Here is a 20,901-nt window from a genome sequence, read left to right on the forward strand (position 1 = left end):
TGACCTTGAGGTCACTATTTGTCCACTGATGAGGTCCCAGGACCCAAGGTACTTGGCACTTAGTAGGTACTTAACAAATATTTTTGAATGAAAGAATGACAGCAATGCCCCAATATATTTAGGTTCTCATAATGTAGTGTATACAGACTATATTAAAATGAAGGTTTCATTAAGGCAATAGCTTGGTCTTAAAACCATGGGCACTAAAATGTGTCCTAGACTTCCTTCATAAAATTTGGCAGAAACCAGGGCCTTTTCCACATAGCAGGTTATTTGACCCAGAACATTTTACTCTACTCTCTATGTAACACCGTGGTCAATAATATAGAGTGGAAATAATCCACTCCAGGAAGTAATCAAAAGCTCTCTATCTCAGCTCATTGCTGTAACAGTATTGGAAGCAGAAACATCTCACCTCTCAGCTCACATGCCCATATACTTTACCCTGTCATGTACAGGACATTCTGAAACAAGGCATGAAGCCTTCATTCTTTCTCTTCTCATATTCTCTCATAGCAACACCCACTAGTCCTTCTATTGATAAGGCTTTTCAAGAAATTCTGTAGAATTTGTTAAGGATCCAAGAACTATCTGGCCTTACCTGGGATATGGGGTAAAGAGGTAAAGACCTTTATTCTCAGAGCCAGTCATCAGTTCAGATGTAACTTCCCTCCAGAATCTTCCATGATTCCTTCTCAACTGGCTAAGTCATCCTCCTCTCTGAACCCATAGTACCTGAGTCTCTCTTAGACTGCGAAACTATATTGAAATTATCACTGAGTAGCTGTTTCCTCCAGTAAATTGTAGACTGTCCAAGGGACCATGTCCTATTTCTCCTTATCATTTGTCACAGTGGGTGGTACGGTGCCTAGAATTACAGGAGATGCCCAATCAGTGCTCGCTGGACTGTCTACTTAGTCTCCATGCTCCCCTGAAATCATTATCCTGAATGACTATACAGTGATAAATGGAATATTATTGCTAGAAATGCTCCTCTAATTGAAGGCATTATTTGATAGTACTGTTTCGTAAAGGATGTCATGTCTGCTTTAAGAAACTGTCATCCATGATCTCATGATACACTGGAGTTAGTCAAGATCTTGGTTCCAAGTCATAGAAATCCAAATAGAACTAGCTTAAGCCAAAGAAGGAATTCATTACAAAGATACTGACAGGTCTCATGGAGGCTACACACAGGAACTGAATGAAGCTAAACTCTGAGATTGCATGGGACAGGAATTCAGACTGTCAGGAAATTCACCTTTCACCTCGGTTCCTCTTTCACAAGTTTCTTTACTTTTCTGGCCCTCGTGGAACAAAACATGACTGTCAATAGCTTTGAACTGCACATCTGTATACTCCAAGAACCCAAAGAAGGATAACTTTATTTCAAGTTCCCAATTCCCAGGAAATGACTCCAGTTGGCCCAATTTCATTAATCACCTACCTTAGACCAACCAAATACAGCTGGTGCTCATGCTCAGTTGTGGGGTTCCAACTCTTTGCAACCCCATGGATGGTAGCCTACCAGGCTGCCCTGTCCATGAGATTCTCCAGGCAGGGATACTGGAGTGGGTTGCCATTCCCTTCTCCAGGGGATTTCCCAACCCAGGGATCAAACCCACGTCTCTTGTGTCTCCTGCTTATCACTAGCACCACAGAGTGAGGTTAAAAAATATGTCCAGGCTGCTGAGTAACCAGTCTCATAAGTATCTACTACATTTTCAAATTATTTAGTTTCCAAGGAAAACTTATGGTCAGAGTAAACTACTTCAACGGTATTCATGATAGTTGCTATAAAACACAAGGTTTTGTAAGGCAATAATGTTCACATTTATTTCTACTAATAATGTGTGGTAACAATAGAAAATTCCTAAGCAAATATATATTTGCTTTGTTTTAAAAATAAATTTATTTTATTACATGGTAATACTGACAGTTTACATAAATGAGGTCATTCAGTATAGGCAAAAAAAAAAAATTATAAAATGCATTTCAAAAACATAGGAAAATCTTTGAAGTTCTTTATTGGTAGTTCAGATCTACCAAATTTCAAGAGACACATTTTAGCATCAGAACATAATTTCCAAGCTTGAATTGCCTTGAGAGATTCCATTGGTCAACCAACCTTGATTAAGGAAAGAAGAAACAGTTATAGCATTTTTTAAAAATTTAAATGCTCTAACGAACATTTGTTTCAAGCACTCTTAGTATCAGTAAAGACTGAGAAAGAGAAAGCATGAAGAAACTCAGAGGAAGCTTTTGAAAAGAGTGTATACAAAATGAATCAGGTGAAATTGACCCTATTCAAGGATGGTCATTGTTTGATTTGCTGCTGCTGCTGCTGCTAAGTCTCTTCAGTTGTGTCCGACTCTGTCCAACCCCATAGACGGCAGCCCACCAGGCTCCACCATCCCTGGGATTCTCCAGGCAAGAGTACTGGAGTGGGGTGCCATTTCCTTCTCCAGTGCATGAAAGTGAAAAGTGACAGTGAAGTCGCTTAGTCGTGTCTGACTCTTTGCGACCCCGTGGACTGCAGCCTACCAGGCTCCTCCGTACATGGGATTTTCCAGGCAAGAGTACTGGAGTGGGGTGCCATTGCCTTCTCCATTGTTTGACTTAGTTCTTACTAATATTTGAGCTATTTCTGTGTTATACTTAAGCACAGCCTCATTCTCACTTGAAATACGGTATGTGATAAAAAGTAATACACAACTTCACCTTTTCTCTGAATTCTCTGCTTCATTTCAGGCATGGAGTCTACACTGCAAATTAGAATTTACAAAGATTCTGGAAAAGCTGTTTTGCTGATAGGCACAATAGCAAAATTGTAGTAATTTGAGGATATCTGCCATCAGTTTTTATAAATGATACACCCAGCCAATGTAGGAAATTCCATATTCTATGGAATTTTGGCTAAATGTACATTCTGCTTTTTCAGATTTAAAAAGAATCTTCATTAAATGTAATATGGAGTTGAAGGAGCATTGGCAAGATGGTCCCAAGTAACAGGTGACTATGGTCATAATTTGATTGCACTAAAATTCATCTGAGAGCAATCACAGGTACTGTTTTCTTGTGTGCTAAGTCACTTCAGTTGTGTCAGACTCCTTGTGACCCTATGGACCATAGCCCACAAGGCTCCTCTGTCCATGGGACTCTCTAGGCAAGAGTGCTAGAATAGGTTGCCATGCCCTCCTCCAGGGCATCTTCCCAACCCAGGGATTGAACTTGTGTCTCTTAAGTATCCTGCATTAGCAGGTGGGTTCTTTACCACTAGTGTCACCTGGGAAGCACCAGAAGAACAAAAATCAGGATATGCCTTATACATCCTGCCTGGGCTCTGTTGTGATGTCCCTGACCATTTACTCCAGGATAAACAGCCTCTTCCAGCGCTTCATCTATCCTTTAGCAAGCATAAACATTTACTTGGAGCTTAAAGATGGTCATGCAATTACTTTCCATCTCTGTCATTTTCCTAAACTGTGGGACAAATCTGCTTTAGAAATGTAAAAATGTATCTATATCACTGAGAATTTACAAAGGAGCAAAGAAACATAATGAAAGTCAAGCCTATAGAAAGCATGATGGTAACAGTTAACATGTATCCAGGACTCTGCAATCTGAGTTTCTGCAGGAAAATGTACCAGTGCCTCAGTCATTGCAAACACACTTTAGTGTAAAGTCTTGGGTTATATTGTGCATTAGGTTGCAACAACTCCAGTGAACAAAAATGATGGTTAACAGCAAACCTTGAACTTGGCTAAATATTGGTTCCAATTTCAGCTCCACCAATTCCTAACTCTATAAATCTGGGTTAGATCATTTAACTTCTTGTGTTGTATCTGCCTCTTTGCAATCCCATGGACTGTAGCCTGCTAGGCTTTTCTGTCCATGGGATTCTCCAGGTAAGAATACTGGAGTGGGTTGCCATTTCCTTCTCCAGGATATCTGCAAGACCCAGGGATCAAATCCAGGTCTCCTGCATTGCAGGCAGATTCTTAACCATCTGAGCCACCAGGGAATGTCCTTTAGCTTCTTAGGGCCTGTTTCTATACACGAGAAATGAGAATCATAGGTTTTTGAAGTAATTACAGGAAATAATGTATTTCAAACTCTTAGCACATAGTAAGTGTTGGATAAATGGTAGTTTTATTATTAATGCAATTCCTAAGATCTAAACTCCTTCCTACTCTTCTTTTTTGTTTGACTAGTAATTTTGGTGACAAAACTGAATTGGAAGTTTATTAAAATGTCCCTGCTTAACTGGGTGCTTTTCCCAAACACTATATAATAATAAAATTACTTAGTATTACAAAAACAATAGTAAACAACACAAATCAACATTACAGACAAAAAGTAAATACATTATTTAAAATTCATTTTGCTAGCTGTTTCCTGAGACACATTCTGTCCATTTTCAAATGAGTAAGAAGATACTTTGTAACTTGCCATCAACCTGGAGTAATCTTCATCAACTATAGGAAAAAGGAAAGAAAAAAAAGAAAAGAGCAAGCCATTAAAACGAAATTTATTATGTAGTTACAAAAAAAAACCAAAACACAAATCCCAAGCAGGAAACTGTGGGTACTCTGTGGGTACCTCTGTCAAGTTTATTAATTAACCTCTCTATCTGAACCTTTATTCCTTTTCTTCTTCAAAACTCGTTCTCCTCAAGATTGAGGAATATATAAGAAAAGGGGGGAATTGTAACTGAGCCAGACCCTATGGGGACTTCCTGAGACCTGCCTTCACCCGTATCCTCTGCTTTATGTACTCTCTCAAGTACCTAATTAATAGTATTTGATGCAAATTTCCTGACTTATTTTGCCAATGGGAAAACCTCCCACCAAATAGAAGAAGTTACCTACCTGATGACCCTGAACATGTAGCCCCAAGTTTCTACTGGAGCCTAAAAACCGATAATGTTAATCCCTATGACACCACCATGCTGCCTCATTATCAGCCATTCAGAGAACTGTGCACAAGCTGATCATGTACCCAGCCATCCCACCTCCCACCTGCCCTTTAAAAAGGCTTTGCCAAAACCCTTGGGGAGCTCCAAGTTTTTCAGGACATGAGCCACCTATTCTCCTTGCAATCTCATAAAACACACACACACACACACCAAAAACAAAACCCTCCAGAGTCAGCATTTTTGTTTTCGATTCATTCATATCATTCTGATAATAAGCTAGAAGAACATTATAATTTCTTGATAATCATTTACTGTATTCTATTGTTCAGTTGAGCATTTCTGGAAAAGGAGATTTTGCTGGGTAAGCTATGGAAAGCCACCACTTTCTCCTGCTGGATGAACAAGGCCGTGTGTGGCCATGGTTGCTGCTAGCTTCCTCTATGACCTAAGAGGACTTAGCCAAGGATGAAGCCAGCTCTGGGAATGGTAAGCAGAAAGGCAGAAATAATAGTTCTCTGCATAAGAACTCTGGTACAAGCAAATGTGGATGCTCTCTTTCCTCTGGGTTTGGCTAGTGAAAGGTACCTGCTGCAGATCTGAAGGCAAGAGGACAGAGGTTTGGGGATATTCTTCTCCCGCTCCTGCCTCCTTCCTTATTCAGGTGCTGACTATGGCTACTCCCATCCATAGCTACAGCTTCTGCCTGGTGGGCCCTAGAGCACAGCCAGCTTCTCAATGGCAAGTAAGTGTTTTTCTGCCCTTTCAGGCACAGGTAGGGGACAGCCTCCAGCAGTTGCTAGACTCTGGGAGCCTCAATATTCCTATAGGTTCCCTCAACCCTGCCCTCCCAGCCCCTTCATCAAAATGTCTTTGTTGGATCATCTGAGAGAATTTGTTATTCCTGCTGGGATCTCAAATGATGGAACATTTAAAAGAGCCTTGAGCAGTGCTTGGAATGTGGTAAATGCTCCATAAACATGGTTATTATCAAAACACTGCTTTTGCTATTTCCTTTCAATGTGAGATGTCTAAACTAAAATCTTTCTTATTTGTGTCCCCAAGTGAAAAATATATCAAATATCTTATAATATTTTATAAGAATATAAAATAACCACCACAACCACACAGAACAAGAAACCAGACTGATCTAAGTGCATCAGAAAAACTGTGTAAAAGTCTATATTCTATCTCTGTGGTACCATGCAAAAGAAAGACATGATAAAGTCTTTTATCTGGCTTCAGATTCAATGAAAAAATTGTCAATTTATTTTTAGATGTTTTTAAACACAATCAAATTCCAATCGATTTACTGAATGCAATTAAACCCCACTTCACCAGGCAAATATCACCTGAAGAGCTCCCCATCTACTAAGTTTATCACACTTACCATTAAGCAATACTAGTCTCTTGAATATCATCATTTATAGGAGTTATATCTTTACCCAGAGTTTCCATTTCTTCTTCCTTCTTTCTTCTTTTCCGACGTTTCCGAAGAGGACTTGGAAAACAAAGTGTTAGAAATTAGAGTGGTCCTTTTAGTTACTGCAGTCACAAAATTAAACATCAATAAAGCCTAAGATCTTATTTCCAGACTGGTAAAAATGTACAGGTTCATGAAAAAAAATTTGTTTTAGGTTCTCTCTTAACCATCCCTTTCTCTAGGCTCAAATAGCAACAATAGCGAAAGTACAGAGAGAATGTAGCTTTAGCTACATAGAAGGAACGTAGTACTCGATTGTGGATAGAGCTTGTTGAGCACAAGAAAACCTTTCAGGCCAAGTCATTTTACAAAATAGACTGATAAGCATTATTTAGTATGTAAATAAAAGATAGTACAAAATGGAAACCAACATAAGACTAAGAGAATGAGGGTAATCTCTGAATATGTTAATTAAGTTTCCAGATAAATTAATTAAGAAACGTATTAGATATTCTGTAGCGCAGTCCAGTTTTCTTAAAATATGATACAAAATGAATGTAATAAAATAGAGCATTTCCCAGCTCTGCCCCAAACTTGGCATTCTAAAATTCCTTTTTGCCATAAAGGAAGTAAAACGTTACAAATATCTATCAATTTTATAGCTAGAAGGAATCCTACAGATTATTTGTAAATGAGAGTTTAATCCTCTCATTTTACAGAAAATAAAATTAAAGTTTAAAGAGATTAAGAAGTTTGTCCAAGTTCTCAAAAGTGTTTGATGGCACAGCTGGGACAAACATCTCTCTAGACAGCTGGTAGCTGTGTTAAGGCTTTTCTACCAAGAATGCTATAAAGAAAGGACTCATGTAACACCTTCCTGTAATGAGAACCACAGTCCAAAGTACAGTTCAGGAGGCTTCTCAAGACATGAAGGTAGCATTTTAAGAAAATGCTTTTTTAGCATGCTGTGTGGGAGTTCTGGCCTGATCAAAAATTTGATGAGTTTCCAAAACTAAAGCATTGTACTAAGCCATTCTATCTCAGAGAAAAAACAAGGATTTTCTTGATTAACAAAGTTGAGGTATATAAAAAATAAAGACAGGAGAAACAGTGCAGGCATCTTTTGTAAATAAAATTCATTATTTTAATGTGACTAATAAAAAATACTTTTGTTTCTATCTTTCAAAGTTTTTGTGTCACGGTATAGTTTAAGAAAAGTATTGTTTAAGCTATTAACAAACTTACATAAAACGTGATGGACTCTAGGGCTAAATAATTGACTTTTTTTGATTTCCTTGGACCACAAGGAGATTACACCTGTCAATCCCAAAGGAAATCAATCCTGAATATTCATTGGAAGGACTGATGCTGAAGCTGAAGCTCCAGTCCTTTGGCCACCTGGTGTGAAGAGCTGATTCACTGGAAAAGACCCTGATGCTGGAAAAGATGGAAGGTGGGAGGAGAAGGGGATGAAAGCTCAAACTCAAGGAGGCAGTGGAGGACAGGAGGCCTGGTGTGCTGCGGTTCATGGGATTGGACACGACTTAGCAACTGAACAACAAAACTGACTTTTTAAATTGATATGTAATTGATGTGTAACATTTTATTCATTTCAGGTATGATTTGATATATGTTTATATTGAAAATGATCGCCACAATAAGTTTAGTATTTAATAGCCATCTCCACATTTACAAAAATTTTCATTCTTGTGATGAGAACTTTCCAGATCTCCTAAGAAACTTTCAAATATTCAAGACTGTTTTATTAACTATAATCACTATGTGTACATTACATCCCATGACCTGTTTATCTTATAACTAGAAGTTTATACATTTGGGTCGCCTTCATCCATTTTGCCCACTTCCTCTTTCTCAGAGGATTTATATAAATTTTATTTGATAATAATGTCATGTGTTTATTATAAATGCTTCAGAATAAATGATGGTGAACTGTAAAAGGTAATTTAAATTAAAAAAAGGGGGGAAGAGAAAAGGCAGGAAGGAGGGAAGGAAGGAAAGAAGATAGGAAAGGAAAGATAAAAGTTTTTAGACTTCCTTAAAATTAAATTTAAAAATACTTACTGACAGCATGTGCAGATACTGACCACCAAAATGATAAAAATTACCATAACTGCTATCAAACAAATCACCAAAATCTGCCCTCTGTCTCCTCTTAGGTAAAACAAGTCAACTCTCTCACATCTGGCCCCAGCATAGCCTTCATCACAGCTATAAAAATAGAACAAAAACAGGGCAACAAGGTCAAAAAGTAAAAGACTCTTAAGAATCTCTACTATTTCTTTGTTGAAGAAATTAACACTTTTTTCATTACTTGGAATTAACAAAGGGTACAATTCCTTTAAACAAAATGTGTTTAAGCTGTACAATCACTGTGTTTACGAGAAATTTCATTCTTTGCTAAAAACCTGTCATCCTTTGAACATCATTAACAATATGTCTGGAGAAGGCAATGGCACCCCACTCCAGTACTCTTGCCTGGAAAATCCCATGGACGGAGGAGCCTTGAAGGCCGCAGTCCATGGGGTCACTGAAAGCTGGGCATGACAGAATGACTTCACTTTCACTTTTCACTTTCATGCACAGGAGAAGGAAATGGCAACCCACTCCAGTGTTCTTGCCTGGAGAATCCCAGGGACGGCGGAGCCTGGTGAGCTGCCATCTATTGGGTCACACAGAGTTGGACACGACTGAAGTGACTTAGCAGCAACAATATGTCTAAGATAAATAAACGGGGAGGGTAACACTAAAATCTACCCTGAAATTTTAGATTCTGAGTTTGAAAGGGAGGGGGTGATAAAATCCCCTATACAGCACTCTCAAGTGCTTAAATATCCCCGGACAGGGAATTCAAAAATCCCCAGGATTTCCCATTTCATCAGAGGGCGATACAAAGAGTTTCAGTGTGCCTGAGTTCTCCTATTATAAATTATATTCAAAGTATATGGTTTTATATGATCAAACATGGAACATACACAAAGCTCTGTAAATGTTATTTTATAGGATTCCTCTCCACACACCTTCCCCCACCCCCTGGCCTCTCTTTTCATCTTCCACCCATCAGTTCTGGTTCTAATGCTTGCAGGAGTCAGACTAGGTAAGTCTCTTCCATTCCAGCACCTCCCCAACTGCATCCCCTCAAAACACAATAGATGTCCTCTCCAGTTCCTTTATCTGATCCTCTAAAGCCATTTTCAGATCTGTGCACCATTCATTCCCTGTGTGCTTATTAGCTTGGTCGTGTTTGACTCTTTTGGGATGCCATGGACTGTAGCCCACCAGGCTCCTCTGTCCATAGGATTTTTCAGGCAAGAATATTGGTGTGGGTTGCCATTTCCTCCTCCAGGGGATCTTCCCCACCCAAGGATCAAACCTGTGCCTACTGCATTGCAGGGAGATTCTTTACCCTCTGAGTCACTGGGGAGCCCCACCTATCCCTCTGCTCTCTAAAGGCCCCTTTGCTGCATGGTCATGGTAAAGTGAAGTAATCCGAAATCAGCAAGCTCTCCAAATGCCCCAATTCCCCTCTCATTCTCTCATCAACTTCATCAATACAGTCCTGAGTTGACCTCAACTTAGCAGATGCTCCCCTGTCTGAAGTTATAGTTACAGAGCCATTTGACCAAGCAGCATTCAACCACCTAAAATTCAGTAATCTGAGGACTGTTCATTGCAGTCCCTGACTTGTGTCAGATGCCTAAAGGATGCATAAAAAGTTTGTCTGAAGATATTTGAAAACCAAAATGATATGTTGTAACATCACTACTTTTGGCTAACAAATATCTTCTCTTTTTTTCTCCTCAGACTCATGCCAAACACAAAGAGATACTGGTCGTATACATAATTATTTAAATTTCAGAAAGATGAAGCTCTGCTTCTTAGAAAGATGACTGTGTAATTTCATTTTTTGTTGTTATTGTTTGTTAAGAAGATACCTATTGCCAGGCCACTCTAGAGTCTATGTCTGATAAAAAGCCAAGGCAGTTAGTTCCCACAAAGCCTTATTTCTCAAGTAAGGAGGTCCCTGACTGATTATATTGTAGCTGCTACAATGATTAAAAAAAAAAAAAGAAAAACTAGCTTGGTCACAGCCATCAATTGAAAGATGAGGCTCTATGCAAGCAAAGGAGAAAAAAACCACCTAAGGCCATCTATTGCAAAATGACCCCAGGATGTATGAGGGAAAATTGCTTCCTGCAAGATAGCTAGACTCTTCATCGCAAGGTCAAAATAACAGGAAGAGAGCTTAGAAATATCTGAAATATCAAAAAATCTCTTGCACATAGAACTGGAAATGGGGGGAGAATCACTTTTGATCGCAAGTGTGGGAGGGAGGTTTTAATGGGGTTTTTTTTAAGGTTATAATTAAAATCTACAAATATAGTCTCTTCTAATTAGCTGGAATGTTTCTGTAACAAATTTACTAAATACAGCATTTTTAAACAATAACTTTGCCCATAAAGTACACGGCAATTACTTGCTACTCTTTTAGAATGTTTTCCTAATTATAAGCTCTGGGTTCAGTTACTCACCCATGCTTTAAATGAATTTCTCAGTAAGCAGTCCTTCCTATTAGCTATAACCCAGTGAAGCTATGTAGAAGGTCAAACCCTTACACAGCTAGTTACAATGACTCATGTTATTTCACTGCTCATCTAATTAATAAAGTATCAGCTAACGGTCATTTCAGAAGGGAAAGGAAGAGGAAAGGGTGAAAGATGCTAGCAAATGTTTAATAAATGCTGAGCAAATGAATGAGTTTTTATTTAATAAATATCTGATAAATTAAAAATAACATTTAAAGATGCTATGACCCTTGAATGTGGTCCACTGGAGAAGGGAATGGCAAACCACCTCAGTATTCTTGCCTTGAGAACCCCATGAACAGTATGAAAAGGCAAAATGATAGGATACTGAAAGAGGAACTCCCCAGGTCAGTAGGTACCCAATATGCTACTGGAGATCAGTGGAGAAATAACTCCAGAAAGAATGAAGGGATGGAGCCAAAGCAAAAAGAATACCCAGCTGTGGATGTGACTGGTGATAGAAGCAAGGTCCGATGCTGTAAAGAGCAATACTGCATAGGAACCTGGAATGTCAGGTCCATGAATCAAGGCAAATTGGAAGTGGTCAAACAAGAGATGGCAAGAGTGAACATCTACATTCTAGGAATCAGCAAACTGAAATGGACTGGAATGGGTGAATTTAACTCAGATGACCATTATATCTACTACTGCGGGCAGGAATCTCTGACAAGAAATGGAGTAGCCATCATGGTCAACAAAAGAGTCCAAAATGCAGTACTTGGATGCAATCTCAAAAATGACAGAATGATCTCTGTTCATTTCCAGGGCAAACCATTCAATATCATGGTGATCCAACCTATGCCCCACCAGTAACGCTGAGGAAGCTGAAGTTGAACAGTTCTATGAAGACCTACAAGACCTTTTAGAACTAACACCCAAAAAAGATGTCCTTTTCATTATAGGGGACTGGAATGCAAAAGTAGGAAGTCAAGAAACACCTGGAGTAACAGGCAAATTTGGCCTTGGAATACAGAATGAAGCAGGGCAAAGAGAGTTTTGCCAAGAAAATACACTGGTCATAACAAACACCCTCTTCCAACAACACAAGAGAAGACTCTACACATGGACATCACCAGATGGTCAACACTGAAATCAGATTGATTATATTCTTTGCAGCCAAAGATGGAGAAGCTCTATACAATCAGCAAAAACAAGACCAGAAGCTGACTGTGGCTAAGACCATGAACTCCTATTACCAAATTCAGACTTAAATTGAAGAAAGTAGGGAAAACCACTAGACCATTCAGGTATGACCTAAATCAAATCCCTTATAATTATACAGTGGAAGTGAGAAATAGATTTAAGGGCCTAGATCTGATTGATAGAGTGCCTGATGAACTATGGACTGAGGTTCATGACATTGTACAGGAGACAGGGATCAAGACCATCCCCATGGAAAAGAACTGCAAAAAAGCAAAATGGCTGTCTGGGGAGGCCTTACAAATAGCTGTGAAAAGAAGAGAAGCGAAAAGCAAAGGAGAAAAGGAAAGATATAAACATCTGAATGCAGAGTTCCAAAGAATAGCAAGAAGAGATAAGAAAGCCTTCTTCAGCGACCAATGCAAAGAAATAGAGGAAAACAACAGAATGGGAAAGACTAGGGATCTCTTCAAGAAAATCAGATACCAAAGGAACATTTCATGCAAAGATGGGCTCGATAAAGGTCAGAAATGGTATGGACCTAAGAGAAGTAGAAGATATTAGGAAGAGATGCCAGGAATACACAGAAGAACGGTACAAAAAAGATCTTCACGACCCAGATAATCACGAGGGTGTGATCACTCACCTAGAGCCAGACATCTTGGAATGTGAAGTCAAGTGGGCCTTAGAAAGCATCACTACGAACAAAGCTAGTGGAGGTGATAGAATTCCAGTTGAGCTATTCCAAATCCTGAAAGATGATTCTGTGAAAGTGCTGTACTCAATATGCCAGCAAATTTGGAAAATCAGCAGTGACCACAGGATGGGAAAGGGTCAGTTTTCATTCCAATCCCAAAGAAAGGCAATGCCAAAGAATGCTCAAACTACCACACAATTGCACTCATCTCACACACTAGTAAAGTAATGCTCAAAATTCTCCAAGCCAGGCTTCAACAATATGTGAACCGTGAACTTCCTGATATTCAAGCTGGTTTTAGAAAAGGCAGAGGAACCAGAGATCAAATTGCCAGCATCCGCTGGATCATGGAAAAAGCAAGAGAGTTCCAGAAAAACATCTATTTCTGCTTTATTGACTATACCAAAGCCTTTGACTGTGTGGATCACAATAAACTGTGGACAATTCTGAAAGAGATGGGAATACCAGACCACCTGATCTGCCTCTTGAGAAATCTGTATGCAAGTCAGGAAGCACCAGTTAGAACTGGACATGGCACAACAGACTGGTTCCAAATAGGAAAAGGAGTATGTCAAGGCTGTATATTGTCACCCTGTTTATTTAACTTATATGCAGAGTACATCATGAGAAATGCTGGACTGGAAGAAACACAAGCTGGAATCAAGATTGCCGGGAGAAATATCAATAACCTCAGATGTGTAGATGACACCACCCTTATGGCAGAAAGGGAAGAGGAACTAAAAAGCCTCTTGATGAAAGTGAAAGTGGAGAGTGAAAAAGTTGGCTTCAAGCTCAACATTCAGAAAACGAAGATCATGGCATCCGGTCCCATCACTTCATGGGAAATAGATGGGGAAACAGTGGAAACAGTGTCAGACTTTATTTTTGGGGCTCCAAAATCACTGCAGATGGTGACTGCAGCCATGAAATTAAAAGACGCTTACTCCTTGGAAGGAAAGTTATGACCAACCTAGATAGCATATTCAAAAGCAGAGACATTACTTTGCCAACAAAGGTTCGTCTAGTCAAGGCTATGGTTTTCCCTGTGGTCATGTATGGATGTGAGAGTTGGACTGTGAAGAAGGCTGAGTGCCGAAGAATTGATGCTTTTGCACTGTGGTGTTGGAGAAGACTCTTGAGAGTCCCTTGGACTGCAAGGAGATCCAACCAGTCCATTCTGAAGGAGATCAGCCCTGGGATTTCTTTGGAAGGAATGATGCTAAAGCTGAAACTCCAGTACTTTGGCCCCCTCATGCGAAGTGTTGACTCATTGGAAAAGACTCTGATGCTGGGAGGGATTGGGGGCAGGAGGAGAAGGGGACGACAGAGGATGAGATGGCTGGATGGCATCACTGATTCGATGGACATGAGTCTCAGTGAACTCCGGGAGTTGGTGATGGACAGGGAGGCCTGGCGTGCTGGGATTCATGGGGTCGCAAAGAGTTGGACACGACGGAGCGACTGATCTGATCTGATCTGATGTCCTTTGAGGACTCTGGGATCTCTGTTCTGAAATAATCACTAGGCACTATTGTAAGAACTTTGTAAGTATTAACTAACCGATCCTTATAACAACCTTTGAAGTAGTATTATTGACCCCTTTTGGAAGATGGAGAAACTGAGATATAAAGAAAGTAGGTGAGTGGGGGCTAGGATTCAAATGCAGGAAGTCTGGCTCCCAAGTTGTACAACCACATGTAATACTGCCCAGGGAATAAACCCTCATCTCCTGAGGCTCCTTCCTGGCAGGCAGAATCTTTACCGGATGAGCCATTGGGTTTCCAGGATGGCTCAGGAATACAGAATTCGCCTGTCTCCTGCAAGAGACTTGGATTCGAGGGTTCAGTCCCAGGGTTGGGAAGGTCCCCTGGAGAAGGAAATGGCAATCCACTCCAGTATTCTTATCTAGGAAATCCCATGGACAGAGGAGCCTGGCTGGCTACAGTCCATGGGGTGGCAAAGAATCGGACATGACTTAATGACTAAACAGTAACAAGTGAGCTGTGCCATCTGAAATAAAAGCTATGTATCTGGAAACAAATCATCCCTGTTCCCCACCCCCCCAAAAAATACTGAGAAGATTAAGAAGGGATTGAGTTATTTGAAACACACACTTTGGTTTTTTATATAAAGACTGCTGCTGCTGCTACTGCTAAGTCACTTCAGTCGTGTCCAACTCTGTGCGACCCCATAGACAGCAGCCCACCAGGCTCCTCCATCCCTGGGATTCTCCAGGCAAGAACACTGGAGTGGGTTGCCATAAAGACAGGAGTCCACAAACTCCTATGATCCCAAGCAAAAGGAGAAATTTCTGGTTTCCCAAGATGGCATAATCGCCCATGGCAAGACGGTTTTGCCTGAATCTGTGCTACAAAAAATCTCCTAAAAGGTGAGACCTAGTTGAATAGTTCCCATTCAATTCAATAGTACATTTATGGAACATTTACTCTGTGCTGGGTACCACAATAAATATTTTTGCTTGATGTACTATTTTGCTTAATTTTCAACACATGAAAGAAGGATATTATTATCTTCTTTTAGAGATAATTAAACACCCAGGAAAGGTAACCAACTCATTGTTAACACTGCTCATAGTTGGTTGAAACAAAATCTTAGGTGTATTTTACTCCAAAGACTCCAATGTTCTTCCTCCATCAGCCCACTGCCCTCCTTGGTCTTATACCGGATCACCACTAAGAAGGTGTTCCTGGTTCAGATTAAAGCCTTGGATTTGACATTCAGCACAGCACTAGACCAAACCCAGATCTCTTGCTTTGCAGGCAAATTCTTTACCTCTTTATTGTCTGAGCCACCAGGGAAGCCCTCAGTGGTAAAGAATCCGTCTGCCAATGCAGGAGACATAAGAGACACCATTTCGATCCCTGGGTCTGGAAGATCCCCTGGAAGAGGAAATGGCAACCCAACTCAGTATTCTTGCTGGGAGAATCCCATGGACAGAAGAGCCTGGCAGACTGCAATCTATAGGGTCTCACAGAGTGGGACACAACTGAAGGGACTTAGCATGCATGCAGGCACAGCACTATATGAACTGTGACAGAGGGACTTGTTCATTTATTCATCAGACATTTCTTGAGCACCTAGTAAATTCTAGGCACTGTGCTTGGCACTGGAATATGAGAACGAATAAGCCATCATCCCTGCCTTCTAGGAGCTCACAGTCACAGAAGGGAGGGTCAGAGAAACCAACAGTGATACTCCAGGGGGAAAGAGCTTTTCATTGAAATGTGACTAGATCACTAAGGACAGACATCCAACTCAAGTCAGTGCAGGGATCCAGGACGAGCTGCTGTTTGAGCTGTATCTTAAAGCTTCAATAAGAATAAACTTTCCAGACTATGAGAATAGCTTGTCTAATAAACCCTGCAAACGAATGTAGGATTTCATAAGGACATTTGAGAATGTGGTGACAGATATGGCTGGAAAGTCAAGCCATTCAACTATACTTCAGTGAATATATATATATATATATATATATATATATATATATACACACACACACATATATATAACCAAAAAGGTCAGTGAGAGGAGTGACTCAAGATGATATTAGAGAGGAGTCTAGAGAGCAGATCTGCTGAGAAGCTATGATTATTCTGGAAACAAGTAAGAAGAGACATTTATGGTTCAAAGTATGACCATGACTTCCTTTACATATAGAGATGTCAGCTCGCCCTGAATTAGTTTGTAAATTCAACATAATCCTAATAAAAGAAAAACAAAATAAAACAACTGAAAAAGAAAGTTAAGGCAGCATCAGAGGAGCTCTGGAGGAAATGGGTTTTAACCTCTGACTGAAGGAGACAGGCTGGGTAATTTTGTTGTTGTTTAGTTGCTAAGCCATGTCCAACTCTTTGTAACCCATAGGCTGCCGGGCTCCTCTGTCCATGGAATTTTCCAGGCAAGAATACTGGAATGGGTTGCCATTTCCTCCTCTAGGGAATCTTCCCAATCCAGGGATTGAACCCTAGTCACTTGCACTGCAGGTAGATTCTATACCACTGAGCCACCTGGGAAGACCAGGCAGGTAGATTACAGCTGTGGTTTTCATTCTAGAAGGCAGCGATATTAAAGAACAATACACGTACAGACATAGGGACCAGTAAGAGAAATGTACTGAGCTAAGAAGCATTAATCTTTTAAAAATTCATTATATTCTCCCAAGCCAGTAAGCAATTAAATGAAATTTTAAAAAATCAGCTCTATCTTTCCCAAAAATTTAAGCACATCTTCCTTATTTCCTTACAGTAGGCTTTTTTCTTATTCCCCTCTACGTATTACCTCTTTATATATTTTTAATTAAATTAAATTATAATCTAACTTTGAAGAAGTCCTCAGCTCTTCAATTTTCCACTATATCAGGGCTTGGAATCACTGTCCTGAGATACTTGTGGGGGAGGTGGGGGTGGGGAGAAGAATACTGGGGCGACTACACAGAAGAACATAAATATTCTATGAACTTTAGGTTAAAATTATATTTTAAAAAAATCACCTTGCTCCTCTATGAGGTAAGGTCTCAGCACTTTAGCAAGACATCTTTAGCAGAAAATAAATATTTAAGATATGCAAAAAATTTGTTTGTTCCTGAGTAAAATTAAACTTGGACTCAATCTACCAAGAGTTGGAACGAGAACTCTCCTCCCAGTTCCCTGCTGCACTAAACAGGCTTTATGAATCTCTAAAAATAGGACTGATTTCCATGCACTTAATTGACACCTGCAAAAGTAGCTTTGAATTTGGCAGAAATTTCCTTCATATTTACATTCACAATGAACCACCTAACAAATGCCAGAAGAATGTGTTCGAGTTTGAACCACACCAGAGTTTATTTGAGCTGAAAAGCATCCTTAACACTAGACAGAAACAGTTTTGCTTGCTCAAGACAGCGGAGGAACACGGCCCCCACCCCCCTCCGAAGGCGATCTGGACTCTCGCATGCTCAGATTTCAGCAAGAAAGTGTGCGTCAGTTTCTCCGTAAGTCACTGCCCCTAAACAAGTTGGGGGGTTGGGGTGGGTAGGACCAGGGAAAACTGTAACCCGACAGATGGCTGGGTGAGCTCAGACTTTCCACTCCTGTCACCGCCCCCCCCACCCCAAGCCAGAACCAGTCTGCACCCCTTGGCTTGTAGGCTCCATGCTCCACTTACACGCAGGAGGGCGTCTGCTCGGCCACCACGAAGCGACATCTCCCTTTAATGCAGTAATGCTTGTACTGCTTGGGGCACCGAGAGAAGTGGCCTCTTCGCTTTGGTTGTGTGGTGGTAGCTGAAGAAGGAGAAATGACTCAGTAAATCAACTCACTTTAAATGCATGTTTGTAAATGTAATAGAATTATATTCCTACCAGTGTCGCCAGTGTTTCTGTAGAATATACTCCAATTTCTCATCGCTCCTTCTCTCCACACTGGGATATGTCAGACTTTGGGGACCAGAAACTGGCCCTAGAGACTGGCTATTGGGGAATGTGATGGAAACGTTTCAGATTTTAACTAAGATTCCTGTTTAAACGACCTCTGAGAAAAGTCAGCACTGTTTAAAGGGTAAACATAATTGTGATAAAAGAGGAAGATTGGGAAGATTGTCAGAGGTGTGGGGCTGATGGCATTGAAAAGAGAGGAGGGTTTTTTGTTTGTTTGTTTGTTTTTGCTTTCTTCTTTTCCTTTTTTTAAACTTAAACACAGCACTTACTAAGTGCCAGATGCTGGTCAATATGCTCTATATAGAGTCATCCCTTGGTATCTGAGGAGACTGATTTCAGGACCCCAGCTGATACCAAAATCCACAGATGCTGAGGACCCTTATATAATGGTGTTTACAGTCAGCCTTTGGTATTGCCTGGTTGGATCTTTGGTTGCCTGAATCTAAAGATGCTAACAGGAACCCGCAGATTGGGAGGGAGGGCTGTATTAGCTCATTTAATACTCATAACAGCCTTGTGAGGGAAGCACCATTCTAACTCCTATCTATGGATGAGCGCGGCACAACACTGGGCAAGACTGAAGGCAGGAGGAGAAGGGGACAACAGAGGACAAGAGGGTTGGATGGACTCGATGGACATGAGTTTGACCAAACTCCAGGAGATGGTGAAGGACAGCGAGGCCTGGCATGCTGCAGTCCGCAGAGTCGCAGAGTCGGACACGACTGAGTGACTGAACAACAGCAAAGCACAACACATCGAGGCTAAGTTACTTTCCCACATCCCGCAGCTCGTATGTGGCAGGGCTGGGACTCAGACCCAGGCAGTCCTTGCGTTTGACTGCTCCACTCTGTTGGGCAGGTAGCAGTCATCTGCTCCCTGCCTGAGGCACCCACAAGTCCTGCTTCTCTGAATCGAGATTATCCCACTCATTGGACCCCTGGGGGGCTTTTCCTGCTCTGAACGAGGAAGACTGGGAGCTTCATATCCAGGATTTCATTCCCTATACTGACTTTTTTCTTACCTTTTAGAATCTTAATTGCCTAATTTTTCAATTAGGGGAATAGGGGGGATAATATGGAGCAATTTCTCCATCGTTTACCTGTAAAAAGTTTCAATAAATAAGGACTGTCAAGAGAAACAGTAAAAAAAAAAAAAAAATGCTAACTAGTTGTTTCATGGGTTGATTCACAATAAACGCCTACCCACACCCAGAGAAAACAGCTAACTAGCCAGCTGACCCAGGGTCGGACTTTCCATTGTCATGGTATGACCAACAGCTTGCAGGACTCAGACACCTGTGAAATCAGAAAGCCCACGGTGGTCACCACAGAAGGGCATTTCACACTAGGTTTGGCATGGCACCTGGCACTCCAATGACATTAAACAATCCTTTTAGAGAGAGCAATGACCACTGAACTTTTAATTAATATTATGAAATGAGTAAATATATAGCTGCCCAGGGTCACCACAAAGGACACTCACAAAGAACTCTGGATGATCGGTACAGAGGAAATTCCTGGGATGCCAGGTCACAGAGTTTCAGAGGGTGGGAGACGTTGGAACTGGCTGACCTGGTTTTGGTCGGGGACTTGATTACCAGTCCTGCTGACTGCTCGTACGTGCCAGACATTTGCTCCCATGCCTACCAGTCAATGGGACTCTGGTTGAAATTTCTCCCATAAATAACTGCAAAATGTCTCAAAGGCAAAGATCTGTGTATTTTGGCAAATAGATTGATCGAATGAAAATCAACTTCCATTCATTGAGTATCTCCTCTTTCCAGAGGCCTGTAGTAAGCATGAGAAAACATCAAAGAAATAAGAGATACCCTATCTAACTAGCGACATTGGCATGATAGAACAAATGTAATTCAATAATAAGCAACAAACCAGTAAAAACAACCATAGTAACCACGTAAACAGTGTGGTCCACTGGAAACAGTGGAAAAAACACTGGCTTAGGAGGAAGGAAATCAGCGTTTCATTTTCCGCTCTGCCTTACATGAGCCATATGGGTCCAGGCAAGCTAATTAAGCTGTCTGAGCCTCAGTTCCATCATCTGGAAACTGAAGATGCTAACATCTACCTTAAAGGGCTGTTGAGAGGCTCAAGTGAAAAAATGCATGTGGAAATTCTTAACTTCCCAGGTGGCGCTATTGGTAAAGAAGCTGCCTGCAATGCAGGAGACCCAGGTTCAACCCCTGGGTCGGGAAGATCCCCTGGAGAAGGAAATGACAACCCACTCCAGTATTCTTGCCTGGAGAATTCCATGGACAGAGGAGGCTTGTGGGCTACAGATCATGGGGTCGCAAAGAGTCAGACGTGACTGAGCAACTTTCACTTCACTTCGTATGCAAATTCCTAGCAAAGTGCATGAGACAATAAAGTCCTTAGTAAATGAGTTGATTCTAGAATCTTGAAAATCTTGACAATTCTAAGAGAAGTCTTGCAGCAGTACAAAGAGGGCTTATCTAATTTTTTAAAAAATTCTGGAAAATGCAGAGTTTTTTTAAGAGATGCAAGCATGAGTGCTCAGTCATGTCAGACTTTTTGTGACCCATGGGCTACAGCCAGGCTCCTCTGCTGATGGGATTCTCCAGGCAAGAATACTGGAGTGGGTTGCCATTTCCTCCTCAAGGGCCTCTTCCTGACCCAGGGATCGAGCCAGAGTCTCTTGCATCTTCTG

At 40.8% G+C, this 20,901-nt stretch overlaps 1 protein-coding gene across 2 annotated transcripts in view; it reads right to left on the reverse strand.

The window, feature by feature from the left end:
* Window positions 1-1,809: 1,809 nt before the first annotated feature.
* BTC (betacellulin) overlaps window positions 1,810-20,901 on the reverse strand; it is a 50,161-nt gene continuing 31,069 nt past the window's right edge. Inside the window, 4 exon segments of one of the 2 annotated variants that reach the window (NM_173896.2) lie at window positions 1,810-4,478; window positions 6,306-6,416; window positions 8,421-8,567; window positions 17,946-18,063. In NM_173896.2, coding sequence (NP_776321.2) covers window positions 6,308-6,416; window positions 8,421-8,567; window positions 17,946-18,063 — 374 coding nt within the window. In that variant the 3' untranslated portion in view covers window positions 1,810-4,478; window positions 6,306-6,307. 2 annotated transcript variants of the gene reach the window in all.

Source organism: Bos taurus, chromosome 6 (assembly GCF_002263795.3).
Source record: "Bos taurus isolate L1 Dominette 01449 registration number 42190680 breed Hereford chromosome 6, ARS-UCD2.0, whole genome shotgun sequence".
Lineage (NCBI taxonomy): Eukaryota > Metazoa > Chordata > Mammalia > Artiodactyla > Bovidae > Bos > Bos taurus.